The sequence below is a fragment of the Prinia subflava genome, chromosome 12 (genome assembly GCF_021018805.1).
Source record: "Prinia subflava isolate CZ2003 ecotype Zambia chromosome 12, Cam_Psub_1.2, whole genome shotgun sequence".
Lineage (NCBI taxonomy): Eukaryota > Metazoa > Chordata > Aves > Passeriformes > Cisticolidae > Prinia > Prinia subflava.
The window spans coordinates 20,642,359-20,660,733 of NC_086258.1; the positions used below are offsets into that span (position 1 = coordinate 20,642,359).

Genomic DNA, 18,375 nt, shown 5'->3' on the forward strand with positions numbered 1-18,375 from the left:
GAGCTCTCAACATGGTGTGCCTGTTTTGGAGCAGTATTGCTGTAGGCAATACTCTGAGAAAGGGAGAATTTCCCAGTAGTTCTGCAGAAAGAGTAGTCAAGTTCTAGGAAAAAGGGCACTGTCACTTGAGCTGCTTTAAACAGTGTTAGCTCTGAACGTGCTCTTCTCCTGGTCATTGGCATTTTGATTATTAAAAGAGCTCAGAAGAGCAGAGGGGCAAGGTCAGTAAATGTGATCCAAGGAGATATCCAACATCAAGCACTGGCTTGGGCATGAAAATCTTGCTCCAAGGCTGAGCATGCAACTTTCTGGAGTTCAAAACCAGAGCTCAGCCCTGGGCTCCCTGTGCAGGGCAGGGGGAAGCTGGTGGAAACACCCTTTGCCCTGAGCAGGAGGAGCTCAGAAACAGCCTGTGTAAAACAGTGAGTGCAGGGGGACATCAGAAGTGCTGTGTCTGCACAGTCTGACTTCCATGGACATACAGAGCTTAGAGGACAAATCACCAAATGGTTTGGGTTGGAAGGAACCTTAAAAGAATCATCCAGTGCAACACCACTGGTGTGGGCAGGAATATCTTTGACTGGATCAGGTTGCTCAAAGCCCCATTCAAACTGAGCTTGCACACTTCCAATGATTCTGGGGCATTCCTGTATTCTGGAGCCAGTCTGTTCCTGTGTCTCACTGGCCTCCCTCTTCTTAAAAAAAATCTCACTTTTATATCTAGCCAGAGTCTTTCCTTTTAAATTAAAACTTTTCCCCTTGTCCTATGGCCACTGGCCTAGGTAAAAAGTCTTTCCCCCTCTTATGGGCTGCCTTTGTATTTTGAAAACCTGCAATATGGTCTTCTCAGAGTCTTCTCATTTCAACACTGAGCAGGCACAACTAGGCCTTTCTTCATAGCAGAGGTGTTTCAGGACTTGGATCTTTTTTTGTGTCTCTGCTCTGCATATGCTCCTCCTGTTCCATTGTCCTTTTTTTTCTTGGGGGTCCCAGAGATGAATGCAGCACTACTGATGTGGTCTCATGACAGCTCTTTAACCAGAGGACATTCCTTCCCACTGGTGTATCAACTGAACAATCCAGCTTGATATTGTCTGCCTTATCAGTAGATTGAACAACACAGCCCCAGCACACATAACTCTTCACTTTCATTCTGTCTCTGAGTAAGTGGCTTCCTTTTTATCCCATGGCTTCATCATTTCTATAAAAGCCTTTGTTGGGATACCTTGCTGAAAGGTTTTGGAAATTCCAGTCAATTGTATCCACTGTATCTCTCTGTCCACATGCTCACCTATCCTCTCAAAGTTTTGTGTGGTTTTTTTTCATATATAAGGCTGTTTGGAATTTACCAGAGTACTCCTTTTGGAAGGACATAAACCACCTGTCCTCAGTTCCCCATACCAGTTGTTTCCCTGGAGGTGTTACATATGCTTGGTCAGTGCTCCCTCGGAATTCAGAATCTGCAGCTGCAGCAGTGTTCTCTGTCCTAGGAGGCCTGCGACTGAACATGGTAACGTTCTCCCCCTGCACTCAAGTCTTCATTGTCAGTTTATCTGGACCTCTGCTCAGGCTCAGAATCTGCCATTTAATTGCCCATCTTCTTTATTGCCTTTTGCACATAGAATGCAAAATCATGAGTCTAGACAGGAAATGACAGCTACTAATGAAGTGTTTTCCTTTCACTGCTTGTCTACTGCAAGCTGTCTCTTACCTGCTCACTGTCTACTCTGACCTCTCTTGCCATAGGCTAGTGAGAGAAGCTCCTGGTGGGGGTTTTGAGTTCCTACACATCCAGTAAGGAAAACACTACATCAAACAGCTGGTCTTTCTCATCAGGAGACAAAAATTCCTCAGGACAGGGCAGTGTTTCAGAAAGTAGTGTGGCAGAAACTCAGCTTTTGTAGACACTGACCTAATTTATAGAAACTAAAGGGATTCTTACAGAACTGTCACCAGCTTTCTCAGTTTTAATTCAAGGGGATGTGATACTCTTCATGGTCTTCTAATTAAATGCAAGAAGAAAAAATAATGGAGACTAAAGACTGCTTTCTGTCAGCTTCACAAAAACCCATGAACTCCTTGGGTTATTAGCTCTCTATAAATTATTTGCAGAGGCCAGCAAAAGGAGCATCTCACAACTGACAGTTGCAAGCTGGAAAGTGCTGAGGTGCCATAAGGGTAAATATAATATAAGATTTTGTCTGGAGTATACCAGTAGGAAGAACTTGCAGGAGTCACAATCAGGAATTACTGTCCTTGATTTCTCTTCATGTGATGTTATTTTTCTATTCATACCTCAGTCACTATGAAAAAAAGAAGGGATAAAGAGTCAGGAACTAGAAGACAAAAAGCTGCATTGTGACATAGGTACATGGAGATTAAAGACAAAACTGTACCAAAAATGGTAATAAAGGTCTAACCAATAAAACCAGAAAGAAATGAAGAGTACTGCTCATGGTATGCACACAAAGGAATCTACGGGATTTATTCTCTAGATATTAAGTGGTTCAAAACAAAAACTGCAGAAAGAAGGAAGTGACAATGGGTTCACATTTTGTGCTGCCCTCAGGTCACTTTGCTGCCTCGTGACATTCTCACTCTTCCTCTTCGATCTTCTTGCCATGCATTTCCCGGCTCTTCACTCGGAGCTTGTTGACCTGTGACTCTGCAATGTCAGCCCGCTCCTCGGCCTCCTCCAGCTCGTGCTGGATCTTGCGGAACTTGGAGAGGTTGACATTGGACAGCTCCTCCTGTGTGGGGAAAGGCAGTCAGGGTCAGGAGCACAGGGCAGGGCTTTCACTCCTGCTGCAAGGCAGCCTTGCAGATCTCCATCCCGCTCCCACCACTGCTCACACATCAGCCTCACACAGAGCTCCTCATCCTCCTCTTTTCAGCACCCTACAGGAACAAGCTTCACCAGGACTATGTCACAGGTGAGGAGCAATTTCATTGTTTTGATTTGTCATTTCTTTACTTAGTCTCACACTAATTTCTGTATGAGTTACTGGGTTAAGAAGTCCCCAAAGCCTTCTGCTGCTGATTACTAGCAGAGATTCAGGAACTTGTCAGTCAGTGGGTGTGGCCCCTGGGTTTGTTCACTGGGGCCTCCTGTGTGGAACACACTGCAGAACTTCCCTTAATGAATGTCCATGACCACAGGGTGCCCAGAGCTCCCCAAGGCTTCATGACACAAGACCAAAACAGCGTGGCCAAGACATTTGTGTCTCAGGAGTTTCTTTCATAGCCCTCTGCTGGTATTCAGCCTCATTCAATGTGAGTCCTGCCCCAATGGAATGTGGCCTTTTCAATACTCCAAGCAATACTTACAGCCTCCTCAGCTTGTCTCTTGTAGGACTTCACTTTCATTTGCAGCTTGTCCACCAGATCCTGCAGCCTGAGGACATTCTTCCTGTCTTCCTCAGACTAGAGTGGTTGGTGAACAGCAAAGAGAGTCAATTCTTGGTTCTGCATCACACAAGGCTGACAATTCCCCTTGGGGATGGGGTGTACAAAGTGTGCCTTGCTGTGAGCAAAGTGTGTCAGAGCAGGAGGGCTCCTGCCTTACCTGGTAGGTCAGTTCCTTCACCCTGCGCTCGTACTTGCGCACTCCCTTCACGGCTTCAGCGCTGCGCTTCTGCTCAGCATCCACCTCCCCTTCCAGCTCCCGCACCTGCAAGGACAAGCCCATCCCTGCAGCCTCCTGACAATGTCTCTGCAGGGACACAGACACAACTCACACACAGCCCCAGCCCTACACACCCTGGCCTCCAGCTTCTGGATCTGCTTCTTCCCTCCCTTCAGTGCCAGCTGCTCAGCTTCCTCCAGACGGTGCTGCAGGTCCTTGACCGTCTGGTCCAGGTTCTTCTTCATCCTCTCCAGGTGGGCACTGGTGTCCTGCTCCTTCTTCAGCTCTTCTGCCATCATGGCCGCCTGATCAGAGCAAAGGGGCAAAGCCATTTGGGGGCTGGAAATATTTTGGACATAGTAGATTCACCATCAGCAAAAAATGCCTGGAGTGTCCAACTCACATCTGTGATGGCCTTCTTGGCCTTCTCCTCAGCATTGCGGGCTTCCTGGATGGTGTCCTCCATTTCACCCTGGATCTGGGCAATGTCTGTTTCCAGCTTCTTCTTGGTGTTGATCAAGCTGGTGTTCTGTGTAAGAGGAAAGACAGGATTCCTACTGTCAGACCAAATGCCTCCACATCAAGGCCTGAAAACGAGGGTAGAGTTTAGGAAAGTCTTCAGTGCAAGAGACTTCTTTAGCACCAGAGCAGTAAACCAGATATTGAGGGCTGGCTGGAGGGGACATGTTGCAGCACACTTCTTCAAATGTTTACAGAGTAATCACTTACAAGATGCATGCCAATTTAATTCTTTGTTATCATTTATGAATGGGAATACTTTCCAGCAGTGCCTGACCTGGGTATGGAGGAGCTGAGCACGTTCAGTGGCATCCAGAAGCTCCTGCTCAGCCAGTTTTCTTGATCTCTCTGTCTGCTCCAGGGCTGCCCGGAGCTCCTCAACTTCAGCCTGCAGCAGGTTTGCTCTGCGCTCCACCATGGCCACCTGCTCCTTCAGGTCATCCTGTGTCCTGAGAGCATCATCCAAGTGCAGCTGAGTGTCCTGGAAAGAGACACAGGAGAAATTACCAGGTGTCAATGGGTGCTTGAGTGGCAAACATGTCAGGGATCTCATTTTTCTTTCTATAGCTTTCCTGGACAGACCTTAAGCACTGCCTGGGTGTTTCTCAGGTTCTTCTGTGCCTCTGCAGCCTGGCGGTTGGCATGGCTCAGCTGGATCTCCATTTCATTCAGGTCTCCCTCCATCTTCTTCTTCAGCCTCAGGGCTTCGTTCCTGCTCCTGATCTCAGCATCCAGAGTGCTCTGCATGGAGTCCACCACTCGCAGGTGGTTTCTCTTCAGCTGGTCAATCTCCTCATCTTTCTCTGCTATCTTCCTGTCAATCTCAGACTTCACTTGGTTGAGCTCAAGCTGCAGGCGCAGGATCTTCCCCTCCTCATGTTCCAGGGAGGCCTGCACAATTCAGCAAGAAGAGTATCTTACTTCCTAAGAAACCTTTTGTGCAGTTCCACATGACAGGTGGACTTGCTTTCCTGCTGTCTCTCCAAAGAACTACATCCATAGTCTTTCTGGGGACACCATTTATTAACACTGTATGTACCTCAGCTTCCTCCAGGGAGGCTTGCAGTTCAGATTTCTCCTGCTCAACCTGCTTCTTGACTTTCTCCAGCTCATGAATCGCCTTCCCTCCCTCAGCAATCTGCTCCGTGAGGTCGGAAATCTCCTCTGTGGGAACAAAGACCAATGGCATGGTCAGGCACAGAGCAGAATGGGAAGGTCCCGTCCCACCAAGGGGACAGGCATCTCTGCAGACCTGCAGGCACAGCCCCATGCAGAATGGTGCTAATGGCTGATAGTGAGCAAGGCCAGTGAGGAGCAGAGGGCCAGGGACTTACGCTGCAAGTTCTTGTTCTCCCGCTTCATTGTTTCCAGGTGGTCCAAGGACTCCTCATAGGCATTCTTCATCTTGAATAGCTCTGTGCTGAGAGAGCGTGACTCCTTCTGGGCGGCCTCCAGCTCAGCCTGTGTTTCCTCATACTTCTGCTTCCATTCTGCCAGGATCTGAAGAGAAAAGGGGTGTGAGTCGGGTTCTGACCATCATGGTGCCCTGCTGTGGCCAGGAGTGCTGGTGCTGGAGGCCAAAAGACCTTGTCAAAGTTCTTCTGCTTCTTATCCAGAGCAGCACAGGCAGCATTGGATCTCTCCACATCAATCATCAGGTCCTCCACTTCATTCTGCAGCCTCTGCTTTGTCTTTTCCAGGGAGGCACATTTGGCATTGACAGCCTCAACATGTTCCTCTGCATCCTGCAGACGCTGGGCCAGCTTCTTTCTGGGAGGAGAAAAGCACAGTTGCACGTTAGAGCTTGGAAGGGCATTAGTTCTTCAACATGATAAGAGGGTAGATTTGTCACTTTTGGGGGTTTTGAGCCAAGCACTTTTGACAGATGCAGAAGGATCTATCCTTTGCTGTGTCCTATCACCTATGGAGGATTAGGCCTGTCTTAGCACTTGTACATCCTATGTTTTCTCTTCCCATCTACACTTTTTCTCTCTCTCCATCCTTTCTCTTTTTTTTACAAAGACAGTATGTCTTTGCCTTTATCCCACTTTTGTCTTAAACAAATCCCAGAGATTCCAATTTCTCTTGACCAGTTTCAGTCTTCTCCCATCATTTGCCACCCTGCTTCCCCACGTACTTGGCCTCCTCAAGCTCCTCCGTGCGCTGAATCGCGTCCGTCTCGTATTTGGTTCTCCACTGGGCCACTTCCCCATTGGCCTTGGACAGGGCTCGCTGCAGCTCCCCCTTGGCCTCCTGCTCCTCCTCATATTGTTCCCTTAGCAGGTCACAGTCGTGGCGAGCGGACTGCAGGGCATGGGCCAGGGCATTCTTGGCCTGTGGGGACAGTTGGGTTTGGTAACTGGAATACTTATCCTGAAATGTCTCATGACTGTGAACTTCACAGTGAAAATGGAATGAAACTCTAATTGGGCAGTTGTAGATCTGGTGAAGCCCTCATTGACATATTCTGGAGCATCAGGACATGTTAGTGACAGCTCCTCTGGGAACAGTAGTCTGGTGTTTGTGTACATGTGTGGCGGAATTGTGTCTTAGAGAGGATCATCAGAATCTCATGGAAGACTTGTGGTTGACTTCCTCAAGCAGCTAAAGTATCCTGCTTCCTTCCGTCTCTAGTGGAAGAGGAGGGGATTCTGCATTAGTGCTGTTCCCTTCACTCCTATGTGTGTTTGGGGAAGGAACATTGAAGCAGTCTAGTATCAGACAAGATTCTGCAATTTTGGGGGTGATGTCGGCTGTGGACAGTAGGGTACTTGCAGACCTTGATTTCTTCCTCTAGATGTCTCTTGAGTTCTTCAATCTGTTGGGTAAATCCTTGCTTGCCCCTTGACAGCTGAGAAATCAGAGCATCTTTCTCCTCCACCTGACGGGAATATTCACCTGGGAAGGGAAAGGGAAAAAAGGAAGCAGACTGTTCCTCCTATGACACCTTCTGCCTGTAAAGCCACGTAACCAGGAAGGGCCTGGAAAGCTTCTACCAGCTGCCACCTTGAACCATGTGGCTTGCTGAGGGCATGCAAGTGCTGCCCTGGAACTTCAGGGGTGAGGATGTCTCACCTGACTCTGTCTGCAGACGAGCTCTTTGTGTATTGAGGTCGTTGATCATGCGCTGATTCTGCTCCTCCTTTGTTTTCAGCTCACTCAGCTGATCTTCCAGAGTGCGGCACATCTTCTCCAGGTTGGCCTAGAGAGGAAACACGGGAAGGGACAAGAGATGATGGACTGCAGTCTGCCCTATTGTCACAGTGGGGATTGTGTTTCTGGCAAAGTGTCTGGAAGAGGCAGCTTTTGTGCCACACTTTGTCCCTGTGAGCTTTTTCTCCTGCAACTGCATACCTTGGCTTTGGAGACAGACTCCATGTTGCTGGCCAGGTCATCGATCTCCATCTTGAGCTCACTCTTCTCCTTCTCCAGCTTCTGCTTGACGCGTTGCAGGTTGTCGATCTGCTCGCCCAGCTCAGCCGTGCTGTCCGCGTGCTTCTTGCGCAGGGCGGCAGCCGTGGCTTCGTGCTGCAGCGTGGCCTCTTCCAGGTCACGCCGCATCTTCTGGAACTCTGCCTCGCGCTTCTTGTTCATCTCAACCTGAGCTGCTGTGGCCCCTCCTGCTTCTTCCAGGCGCTCGCTGATCTCCTCCAGCTCCCTGGACAGGTCAGCCCGATGCTTCTCTGCTTTGGCGCGAGACGTTCGCTCTGCCTCAATTTCCTCCTCCAGCTCCTCAATGCGGGCCTGCACAACACCAGGGACCCCTCACACCCGTGCCCTCCTCAGGCCTGAGCCTGAGCAAGGCAGGGGAAGGAACAGAGACTTGCCTGCAGCTCCTTGATCTTCTTCTGAAATTGCATACCCAGGGCTTGTTCATCCTCGATCTTGCTCTGGATCTGGCTGATTTCAAAGTCTTTCCTGTGGGCCAAGTGAACCGTGTTAGAGCTCAAAGAAAAAAAACAGGTGCTGCAGCCCAGCACTCAGTCAGGTGCCCCAGAGCCACACTTACTTCTTCAGTTTCTCATCCAGCTGCTGCTTATCATTCTCCAAATCCATGATGCTGTCCTGGGCCAGCTTCAGGTCTCCTTCCAGTTTCCTCTTGGCTCTCTCCAGGTCCATGCGCAGTTTCTTCTCTTGCTCCAGGGACCCTTCCAGCTAAACACAACAAGACCATCAGGGCTCTACCAGGCAGGTCAGGCTCCATACCTGTCCTGTTCCTGCTCTCTATCTGTGTGCTTACATCGTCCACTTGCTGTTCCAGCTTGGTCTTGGCTTTGGTCAGAGTATTGACTTTGTCCTCCTCTGCCTGCAGGTCATCCAGGGTCTGCTGATGGGCCTCTTGGAGGGCTTTCTTCTCTTTTGTCAGCTTGGCGATGGTCTCGTCCAAGGCTGCCATCTCTTCAGTCAGGTTTTTCACCTTCATGAAGAAGGGAGCAAATGTAAATCAAGGAAGCAGATACAGAAGTCCTGTAATAGCCCACAGCCCATTTTCTGGAGTGCGAGTGACAGGTTCTACCTCATACCTTGTTTTCAGTGGCATGTTTTTCCTTCTCCACCTTGGCCAGTGTTAGCTCAAGGTCATCAATATCTTTCTTCAGCTCTGAACATTCATCCTCCAGTTTCCTCTTCTTGGCTGTCAGCTCAGCATTAATTTCCTCTTCATCCTCAGCCCTTTCAGTCACCTCCTTAATTTTGGCTTCCAGCTGTATTTTGGTTTTGATGAGCTGGTCACACCTTTCCTCAGCATCAGCCAAGCTATCTGCTTCCTGGTGTGGAGACAAAATTTTGTGCGTTCTCATGTTTTGAAGTTTCTGTTCTCTGCCTTTTTTATCAGTGAACTGCGGCTGAACCTGACCTTCAACTCCAGCAACAGGAGGATCTTGAGTGGTGTTTACTGGGAAACCTTTTGATTTGGAATCAGTATTTATTCCAAAGTTTTTGTGTCTCTTAAGTAAATCATCCAGGGTGACTAGCTATGAGAATTCCTCATTGCACCCACAAGCAAAATGGAAGATGGGTTCCTTCAGTTTCTAGTTTCAGCAAGAAAAAGGGCTTGGAATATTTTTCTCATGGAAAAATATTCAATACCTTCTGTTTAACTGACTAGTTAACTTCATAGTATATGAGCAATAGAAGCTTTATGAGAATACTTCCGTGGAGAAAGACTTGCTTTCTTTGGTCAAACTGCATTTTCCTAATTGAGTTTTGAGGAAAAGTGGGTCCTTCTCAGGTGTGCTTTTATTGTGTTAGACAGAAACAGTGCTTTGAAAGTTATTTCCCTTCCATCTCTGGTTTCTCTGCTGTTCAATACACATTGGCTGGTGCTACATGACTCTTTCCATAGACAATAGGAATGTCATGAGTGCCATGTGAGTCTCCCAGGAATCTCACTATGCCCCTGCCAGTGCCTCTTTACTCAGTATTAGAGTACTTCAGAGTGATTTAGTCTGTTTTCTACCACCCATTAATTCCTGTGATTCTCTGTGCAGGACAAGAGGCATTCTGACAATATATCATTCTTTTTCCAGGGAGAAATGAACAGTGGTACTCACAGCCTGCACTTGGAGCTGCAGGTCATTTTTCTCCTGCACCAAGGCCACCATTTTCTCTTCAAGCTCTTTCCGCTTTGCTTCAGACTTTGCAAGCTCCTCCTTGGTTTTCTCAAACTCTTCCTTCATGTTGGCCATCTCCTTCTCAGACTCAGCACTCTTCAGCAAGGGCTTGATCTTGAAGAACAGCTTCATCCATGGCCAGTGTTTGACATTCATGAATGAACGGACGTTGTACTGGATGCAGAAGATGGACTCCCTGAAAACAAATCCACATGATTATTGAATATCTTCTGTTTGGTGAATTTCGACTCAGCCAACTATCATTAGAGCATAACAAACAAGTGAGAAGTATCTACCTCCTCTCCACCATTCTCTGGTACTCCACTCTCATCAGGAAGCCTCTGCACCTGGCTTGTATCATGGTCATAATTGCTGCCAGTTTCTCATCTCTCATCTCCTCTAGCACACCTATCAGTCCAGCTTTGAAGAACACCTTGAGAAAGGCAAGATTTTAGTACATGAGTATTGTGTAGTGCACTACTGGGCTACACTGTATTTAGATACAGAACTTCATTCTACCTTGGTGTGACCAAATCTGTACTGGGTGTGGTCAACATCAATGGACCCAAGAAGCTTCTCTGAAGCCTTCTTGTTATCCATAAACTGACCTTCTGGAATAGCACTGGCATTAAGTACTCTGTATCTGTAGAAGAAAGCAGAACATCAAGAAATTAACAGTTCTGAAACCATCACTGTGATTGAACCTCACAACCTACTCAGCAATAGCTGAATAATAACATGTTTTAGAGACTGCATGCTTTCAGGACAATGCAAATCTTGAAAGACAATGCAAGAAAGTGCATAAATCTTTCGTATCATTGACTCAGAGTTCGAGTGAATCCTCACAATCAGCATAAAATCATAAATTCACAGCAAAACATTACAATGTGAAATGTGGAGATTGTTAAGATGCTCAGGCTCTTCATCTTGGTCAGAATGGGCAGAGAGGTGCAGAGCTCTTACCTCTGTTTGAAGTCAGCATAGAGGACTCTGCTGGGGAACCCTTTCCTGCAGATCCTGATCCCTTCCAGCACGCCGTTACAGCGCAGCTGGTGCAGCACCAGCTCGTGCTCCATGGCACCTGGCAAACACCACCATTAGTAAGCACCCTGCTGTTGGACACTCAGGAGAAGAGCTGCCGCTGCTCAAGCTTTCCTCCTCTTGGCTTGCCTTACCAGGTGTTTTAGTTTCATTAGGGATGATGCACCGTACAAAATGGGGGTGAGTGCTTCTCAAGTTAGCCATCAGCTTATTCAAATTCTCCTGTGAGATTACAAGGAAAAGTTAAGGTTTAAGCTAGTAAGACCCTCATGCTTATCTATGATGTGTATAAAAAACCTGAGTCTTTCCATGTCTTGAACTCTAGGAAATGCATGATTATGTGTTGTAAAACTTGTATAAATATGAATCAGAGTCTTTGTGAATTACAGGCCTGTCTTCTGACTGCAATTTCAGTGAACTCCTGTGATATTTCAGTGGCTATTTAAATGAGGAAATAATTTTGCTCTTACCCTGAAGAGAGCTGAGACAGTCTGGAAAGAAGAACCCTTCTTCTTGCCTCCCTTCTTGCCACCACCACCACCAGCCTCTGCAAGTCACAGAAAAGAAAATGAAATATTTTTTATTATGGACAATATATATTAGATACTGCAGAACACAAAGCCACATTACATTTCTAGTGTTTGCAGCTTTAATTGTCAGAAAACTTTGTCCCATATTGGAAATACAATTTCCACAAAACTGACCTGCATCTGCTCCACCATAGTTGGCAAAGAGTAAAGCCAGGGTCTTCACAGATGATTTCTGGTACAGCCCAATGACAGTTTCATTCAGAGGGTCCTTGTTCTTCTCCAGCCAGCCAGTGATGTTGTAGTCCACTGTTCCAGCGTAGTGCACCAGGGAGAAGTGAGCCTCAGCCTTGCCTTTGGCAGGCTTGGGCTTCTGGAAGTTGTTGGACTTGCCCAGGTGCTGGTCATAGAGCTTGTTCTTGAAAGAGGTGTCAGTTGCCTTGGGGAACATGCACTCCTCTTCCAGGATGGAGAAGATGCCCATGGGCTGGGAGAAATCACAAGAAGTGACAAGGAAAGGTTACAATGGAAATGTTCAGTATCACTTTGGAGGGGACATTCACCTGCCTATGGTCTAGTGGAAGGAGCCCCCCACCCATGGCAGGGGATCGGAACAAAATGTTCTTTGTGATCCCTTCCAACCCAAACCATTCTGTGATTCTATGACAGTGACAAGAAGCCTGTGCTACAAAGATCAAAGGTTGGTCGTGCTGTTGGCAGCATCTCAGCCTGGATTAAAGCTAAGTTTATCAGGAGTTGTTCTCAGTCACGGAGTTTATTTCTGCCATCCCTTGCCTCCCTGCAGCCTTATCTTCACAGAACTGGTAGGAATATCTGTCCTGTTCACATGAGAATTGGGTGTAGAATTGGGGGAGCAATGGTAAAGAGAAAATAAATGGGGAAAACAGCTACAAGGGGCTCCATAGTTTGGGAAGGTCAAATGATATGATAGTTATTTCTCAGATTTGTATGTGGACTTTGGATCTGAGCCTTTAGAGAAGGAGGAAAAGGCGATTGAATTGGGTTTGTCTTTAGAAGTCTCTTGGTAGAAGTCCATGTTACTTTTCCATGCTTGAAGACTGGATAAAGATTGATGACACACATGTGCATTTCCCTATTTCTCTTTCCCCGGCTAAACTAAATTTGAGTGCAAAATGCTTTCCTTAACTGATGCTACATGTCTGGCTGTGAGTTCTTTCTGAGCTGACTAGCTTAGAAACCCCACAGAATTCCAAGAGCCATCATATCCTTGCATGGGAGAGGTACCTTCTCAATGAGCTCAATGCAGGCAGCCAGGTCCATGCCAAAGTCAATGAACTCCCATTCAATGCCCTCCTTCTTGTACTCCTCCTGCTCCAGCACGAACATGTGGTGGTTGAAGAACTGTTGCAGTTTCTCATTGGTGAAGTTGATGCACAGCTGCTCAAAGCTGTTGAACTGCCCAAAGCAAGGAAAGGTGCACAGGTTCTCAAGGTGTGCCAAAACCCACAGGTCCTTGCTGCCATTCTCCTAAGGCTGTTTGAAGTTGAAGCACCAGTCCCAACCCAGCTGTACCAGCATGTGTTTCCTTAGCAGGCCTTCTACTCTAACCCTCATTGTCCTTGAAGGACATTTTAATTATTGCCTCGCAAATCAAGCCAGAAGTTACAAATCTTTTTCACTGTGCTACTCAACTGCAAGTTTTGGTAAGCTCAGTAGTTGCATGGTGTCAGGTCTCTGAGCCCCTGGACAGTAGAAACCTCCTCAGTCCCACCCAAGAACTTCTCTGGCCTCTGATCACTAATCAGGGTGTTTCTGTGTTCTGACACAGAAGTCCTTGCATCATCTCTGCATTTTCAGCACAGGAAACACACTGAGCTTACCCAGACCACTCCCTTTACAAGAGCATCAACCCCTTTGGCCCATAGCTGTGTGAGCCTTAGTCCTCTATGTGTGTCTGAGCCCTCGTAACCTCTCCTTGCCCATGGCTTGACTGTGGTGACAAATCCTGGCTCCTTACATCAAAGATCTCGAAGCCAGCAATGTCCAGGACACCAATGAAGTACTGCCTGGGCTGCTTCGTGTCCAGCTGTTGGTTGATGCGAACAACCATCCACAGGAACATCTTCTCAAACATTGCTTTTGCCAGGGCACCCACAGAATTGTTCACCTAGAGCAGAGGAGACAGGACTGGAGTTACCTCTGAGGGGCAAAGAAAAATGCCCACATACTCCTTCAAGTTGTGCCTTTTCAACTGTCAGATGTTACCTGTGTCACGTTTTGACCTTTGGTCACGTATTCATTTCCAACCTTGACTCGGGGGTAACACAAGGCCTTGAGAAATTCAGCTGAGTTCAGGCCCGTTAGATAGGCAGCCTTGTCAGCCACTAGAGGTGGCGAGAGAGAGTGAGAAAAGCATTTATTTACATTCAGTCTCTAGAGTTCAGGTGCTGTGAACAGCTCTGTTGTTCCTGTTCTAGGAATTGAAGAACACCTAGGTCACCCTGTACAGAAGACCTGTGAAGGAATGCAAATTCTGGACACCACTGATGGTCTTTGAAAGTAAAAACAAGTATGGCTTGCATAGGAAGACATAAAGCAAGGCAGATTCTCTTTCTGTGGGAAGGGGATTTCTGGGAAGCACAGCTTACAGGAGTTATTTCACCAAGAAGACAATTGCCAATCAGGGTGTCTTAGTGTTTGGAGGTTTTCAAGAGAGAGAGAGAGAGATATCCTGTGTTGAAATTGAGGTTCCTGCTTTCAGGCAGCATGTTTTTGAGGAGACACCATTGGATAGAATAATGGAATTTCTCATGACTAGGAAAGAATCTCTGCAGTTAGAGGGACCGGGGGCAAAAAAGGAATTCTTTATGTGGAGACAAAGGCAACTACAGTGTGGGCTTGGCACAAATCAGCCCCTGAATTTGCTGATACCTTCAGTGCCATCAGGCTCTGCCTGCTCCTCTCGTTGTTTCTGCTTGAACTTCAGGTTCCCGTAGTGCATGACAGCCCCTGTCAGCTTGTAGATGGCTGTTTTCTCATCTGCAGTGAAGCCCAGGATGTCGATGGCACTCTGCAGTCAAAATAAGGAATTCAAAAGGTTGTCCTTAGCAGGTCAGAGATGTCACCCTCAGTAGGTGCCCTGTTGCTGTGTCACTCACATCTGTGGCCATCAGCTCCTCCTGGTCATCAATGCTGGGGACTGTGACTTCCCCTTGACTCACAAAGTGGAAATCATAAGGGTTGGTGGTAATGAGGAGCATGTCTGAAAGCAGGAAGAGGCAAGGCATGGGGTTACTTTTGCCAATCAGGTGAGAGAGGGAGCTGTTCCTCAGTGATCAACCCCCAAAAAGTCTAAATGCTCATTCCTACCGATTAGCTCCGGCTTCTTGTTGGACATGATCTGATAAAAGATGTGGTAGCTCCTTTCCGCCTTGAGCTGGAAAGTGACTCTGGACTTCTCCAGCAGATCTACCCAGGCAGGCAGAAAGAGTTAGGCACATGTAGGAATGTACATGGAGATGGGAATCAGGTAAGGGTTGGGAGCAGTGCAGGAGAATCTCTTACAGGTTTCAATGTCAGCAGAAGCCAGTTTGCCTGTGGCACCAAAGTGGATTCTGATGAACTTGCCCTGTTAAGCAGAAGCAGCAGCAGGTCAGCCTGGATGTGTTGTGCTGACATCTCCTTTGCATGAAGAACATCTCAGGCATCCTGTGTGTTCCCATGAGGGGGGGAGATTTTATGCAAAGCAAGAACTCACAAAGCGTGAGGAGTTGTCGTTCCTCACGGTCTTGGCGTTTCCAAAGGCCTCCAGCAGAGGGTTGGCGCTGATGATTTGATCCTCAAGCGTTCCCTGCAGGGTGATGAGTATTCAGTGATGGTGTTTAGTTGAGAAGGCAATGACAGGCCAAGCATTCAGTCTGTTCTTCCTGACTCACCTGCATTTTGCCTGATGACTGCTCCTCCTTTTTCTTCTCTCCGCTGGCTGCAATTGTTGCAAAGTACTGGATGACACGCTTGGTGTTCACAGTCTTCCCGGCCCCGGATTCTCCGCTGCCAAAGCCAAGGGAGGAGCAGAGGGAGCGTGGTCAGGCAGGAGGGCCCCTGGCACCGGGCAGCCCTGCAGGGACCCGTGCAGGGGGTGTACGTACGTGATCAGGATGGACTGGTTCTCCCGATCTGGGAACAAGGCAGAGAAGAGGAGATTGTTATTAATGCATTGGCAATACGCAGCTAATTTCTTTCATAATCCTGTGTGCCTTCACCCTTGTTGAATATTTTGATGTTCCCAGCTGCAGGTGGGAAGCTGATATCTCAGCCCTCTGATGGTGTCTGGTGTAGCACAAATGTACATCTTTTTTTTGGATAGTCCCTTCCTGTCACACTGTTCATTTTGTTTATGGAAATGATTCCATCTAAGGATCAGTTTTGTAGAGTTACTTATTAAATGGTCTATCAGTGAGCTGAATTGAACTGGAGCATGTGCTTCTCATAAACTCTTAACCCATGGTCACTTCTTTTTGTGTTCCATTGTTATGCTTAATTTTTGAGCTACTTAATGATGAAGGAAAAAATACCTTCCTGGAGTTGAGCTTGTTTCATCATGTACTCTGTCTTTTTCATTCATCTTCTCTTTGCCATGCATAGTTTTATAAAATAATAAAAATCTTATTTCTAGAGTTACCACCATAGCCTGTCCTACCTTTGGGAAACCTTTTCATCTTCCTCTTGACCTGTTCCACTTTACTACATTCCTCTGTGAAGAAGGAAGCCTGAAAATTCGTACGGCACACCAGGTGCAGATACCCCTTGTACCCAGTAATGCTTTCTGTTTTGGTCTCTCATTCTAGCTCAGGTATCTCCAGGTTTCAGCTTTTTATTTTGTAGATCTATGATCTTTAAGACAAAATTTTGAAGCGGGACTAGAAGATATTGATAAAAGTTCTTGGCAATGAGAGTTTTTTCCCCACTGGTATTTGTTTTACACTCCTGTTCATAAAAATTTCTTGCAGCTTCACAGAATAAGAACTTAATGTAATAAAGTCCCCCTGAAATTCTTTGTTATTAGACTTCATTTTTGCTGACCTTAAGAACTTAGTCAAATCAGAAATATTTTCATCACTTCTAGATTATTTTAAAAAATGTTGAACAGTTGAAGGGCCAGAACAAGTCCTTATAAAGACCTTTGAGATCTACCATTCAGACAGTATTCAATCCAGCTCACCATTCTCCTGTCCAGCCCTTACTCCCTGAGTTTGCCTATGAGGGTATCATAAAAAACAGCACCAAAACCCTTGCTGAAATCCAAGTAGACAATATCCAGTGTTCTCCCCTCATGTCTCTATGCAATTGTCCCGCTGTAGAAGAAATCGGGTTGGTTAAGCACAATCTCCCTTTGGTGAATCCATGCTGACTATTTGTGATCAACTTCTTGTATTCTGCATTCTTAGAGATACCCTCCAGGATTAGCCATTCCACCACTCAGGTGAGGCTGACAGGCCTGTAGTTCCTTGGATCTTCCTTTTTATCCTTTTTGAAGACTTGTGACATTTGCTTTCTTCCAGTCCTCACGTACGTCTCCTGACTGCCATGACCATTCCAAGGCGAATGAAATAGGCCAAGATATTATGTCCTCCAGTTCCCTCAGAATGTGCAGGTACATCCCATTAGGATGAACTTCTGGATGTCAGGTTTGACTAAATGATCTCTAACCTGATCCTCTTGAACCAAAGGAACGTCTTCATCATTTCCAATGACAAGAGAGCATGCAACCTCACAGTACCATTAAGTTGAACTACTTTGCCATGAAAAGACTTTTCTCCTTTGTGAGTGTTTACAGCCAAGTGATTTTAAAGAAAATCATGAAACTCACCAGTTAACATGAACTGATAGGCGTTGTCAGAGATGGAGAAGATGTGTGGAGGGGCCTCCTGGCGCTTCTTGCCTCGGTAGGCCAACACCACCTCGGGGTTGTACACCGGCAGCCACTTGTAGGGGTTGACAGTGACGCAGAAGAGACCCGAGTAGGTCTGTGGAGAAGGGACACAGCACGGTGGCTTCCCCTGGGCCTGGCCCAGCAGCTCCTGAGGCTGCCCAGAGGAAGCTGCTGCTGCCACTTACGTAGATCATCCAGGCTGCGTAACGCTCTTTGAGGTTGTACAGCACAGCGGGTTCGTGCAGGTGGGTCATCATGGCCATGTCCTCGATTTTGTCATACTTGGGAGGGTTCATGGAGAAGATTTGATCTTCCTTCACGGTCATAGTCTGCCAAGGAAACAGAAAGATCCATATGTGTCACTGAAAAGCTCAAAGTTGGGATCAAATGTTGTCCTTCAGCCTTGTTTTTGACTCACCTCTCCCCCTTCAGTCTTGACAGTGACTTTTCCTGATTCCCTGCTCTGGATTGTCCCTTTCACAAAAGATTCTTTGGGATGAACCACAAAGACGGATGACTTGGCATCAAAAGGTTTGTTCTGAGCCTCAATTCTCTCCTTTTCCGATTTTCGGAGGTAAGGAGCTGCCTCCCCAAAACAAGCTAACTCAGCATCTGCAGAGGCCATGTCTGCACTTTACTGAAGGCACATCAGCAAAGAACCCTGTGGGAGAAAAGAAATAGAACATGAATAGGTCATTAATGTATCTTGTTTGCAAGGACAGCATTTCTAATGCTTTAAAATTAAGCACTTACAAGAATTGCTAAAACTACCAAAAGTTGCCTTCCTAGTGTTTAATGGTTTAAACCCACAAGAGAAAAAAATTCTTTCATCCTTGAATAATATGTAATAATCATGTAAAAAATTCTCTTATTTGTGTCTTATGGTACTGTACAGATTTTACTTTGGCTTTATGGATTGTAGTGTCATATTTGAGAATATGAAGTATATTAAAGGAATGTTTTTATTCTACTATAAAATTTAAAAAAAGTGTATAGATAGAATACATACTACAGTCTTAAAAGCAGATGGAAAAACTTAGTTGGACACTAGTTTCAAAGGAAAAAATATATATGCATAATATGCAATAATGGGGCTACCTAACAGCTAGATCCAGTGCACTTACCTTGAAACTTTTC

General features: G+C 46.5%; 1 protein-coding gene across 1 annotated transcript; it reads right to left on the reverse strand.

Annotated features, from left to right (window-relative positions):
- Positions 1-2,465: 2,465 nt before the first annotated feature.
- LOC134557286 (myosin heavy chain, skeletal muscle, adult) lies at positions 2,466-17,895 on the reverse strand. Its single transcript, XM_063410154.1, has 38 exons — positions 17,657-17,895; positions 17,424-17,567; positions 17,176-17,332; positions 15,455-15,482; positions 15,242-15,356; positions 15,064-15,156; positions 14,871-14,934; positions 14,676-14,774; positions 14,465-14,568; positions 14,238-14,376; positions 13,572-13,690; positions 13,324-13,473; positions 12,591-12,761; positions 11,502-11,811; positions 11,268-11,344; positions 10,932-11,019; positions 10,720-10,837; positions 10,276-10,399; positions 10,053-10,189; positions 9,697-9,952; positions 8,668-8,910; positions 8,385-8,561; positions 8,154-8,299; positions 7,972-8,062; positions 7,499-7,888; positions 7,220-7,346; positions 6,924-7,042; positions 6,282-6,478; positions 5,731-5,914; positions 5,479-5,644; positions 5,184-5,308; positions 4,727-5,035; positions 4,422-4,625; positions 4,029-4,154; positions 3,760-3,930; positions 3,566-3,670; positions 3,328-3,423; positions 2,466-2,750 (listed from the first exon to the last, which is right to left on the reverse strand). Exons 1-38 carry the CDS (start codon positions 17,861-17,863, stop codon positions 2,595-2,597), a joined length of 5,832 nt encoding a protein of 1,943 aa, XP_063266224.1. The 5' UTR covers positions 17,864-17,895; the 3' UTR covers positions 2,466-2,594.
- Positions 17,896-18,375: the final 480 nt, after the last annotated feature.

Bases quoted from the DNA above. Each gene is read 5' to 3' on its own strand.
- LOC134557286 (XM_063410154.1), bottom strand. From the start codon at position 17,863: ATGGCCTCTGCAGATGCTGAGTTAGCTTGTTTTGGGGAGGCAGCTCCT. The intron at 15,483-17,175 runs GTGAGTTTCATG...CCTTGTTCCCAG, and splicing joins CTATCAGTTCATGTTAACTG to ATCGGGAGAACCAGTCCATC. The intron at 14,775-14,870 runs GTAAGAGATTCT...CTGCCTGGGTAG, and splicing joins TTCTGCTGACATTGAAACCT to ATCTGCTGGAGAAGTCCAGA.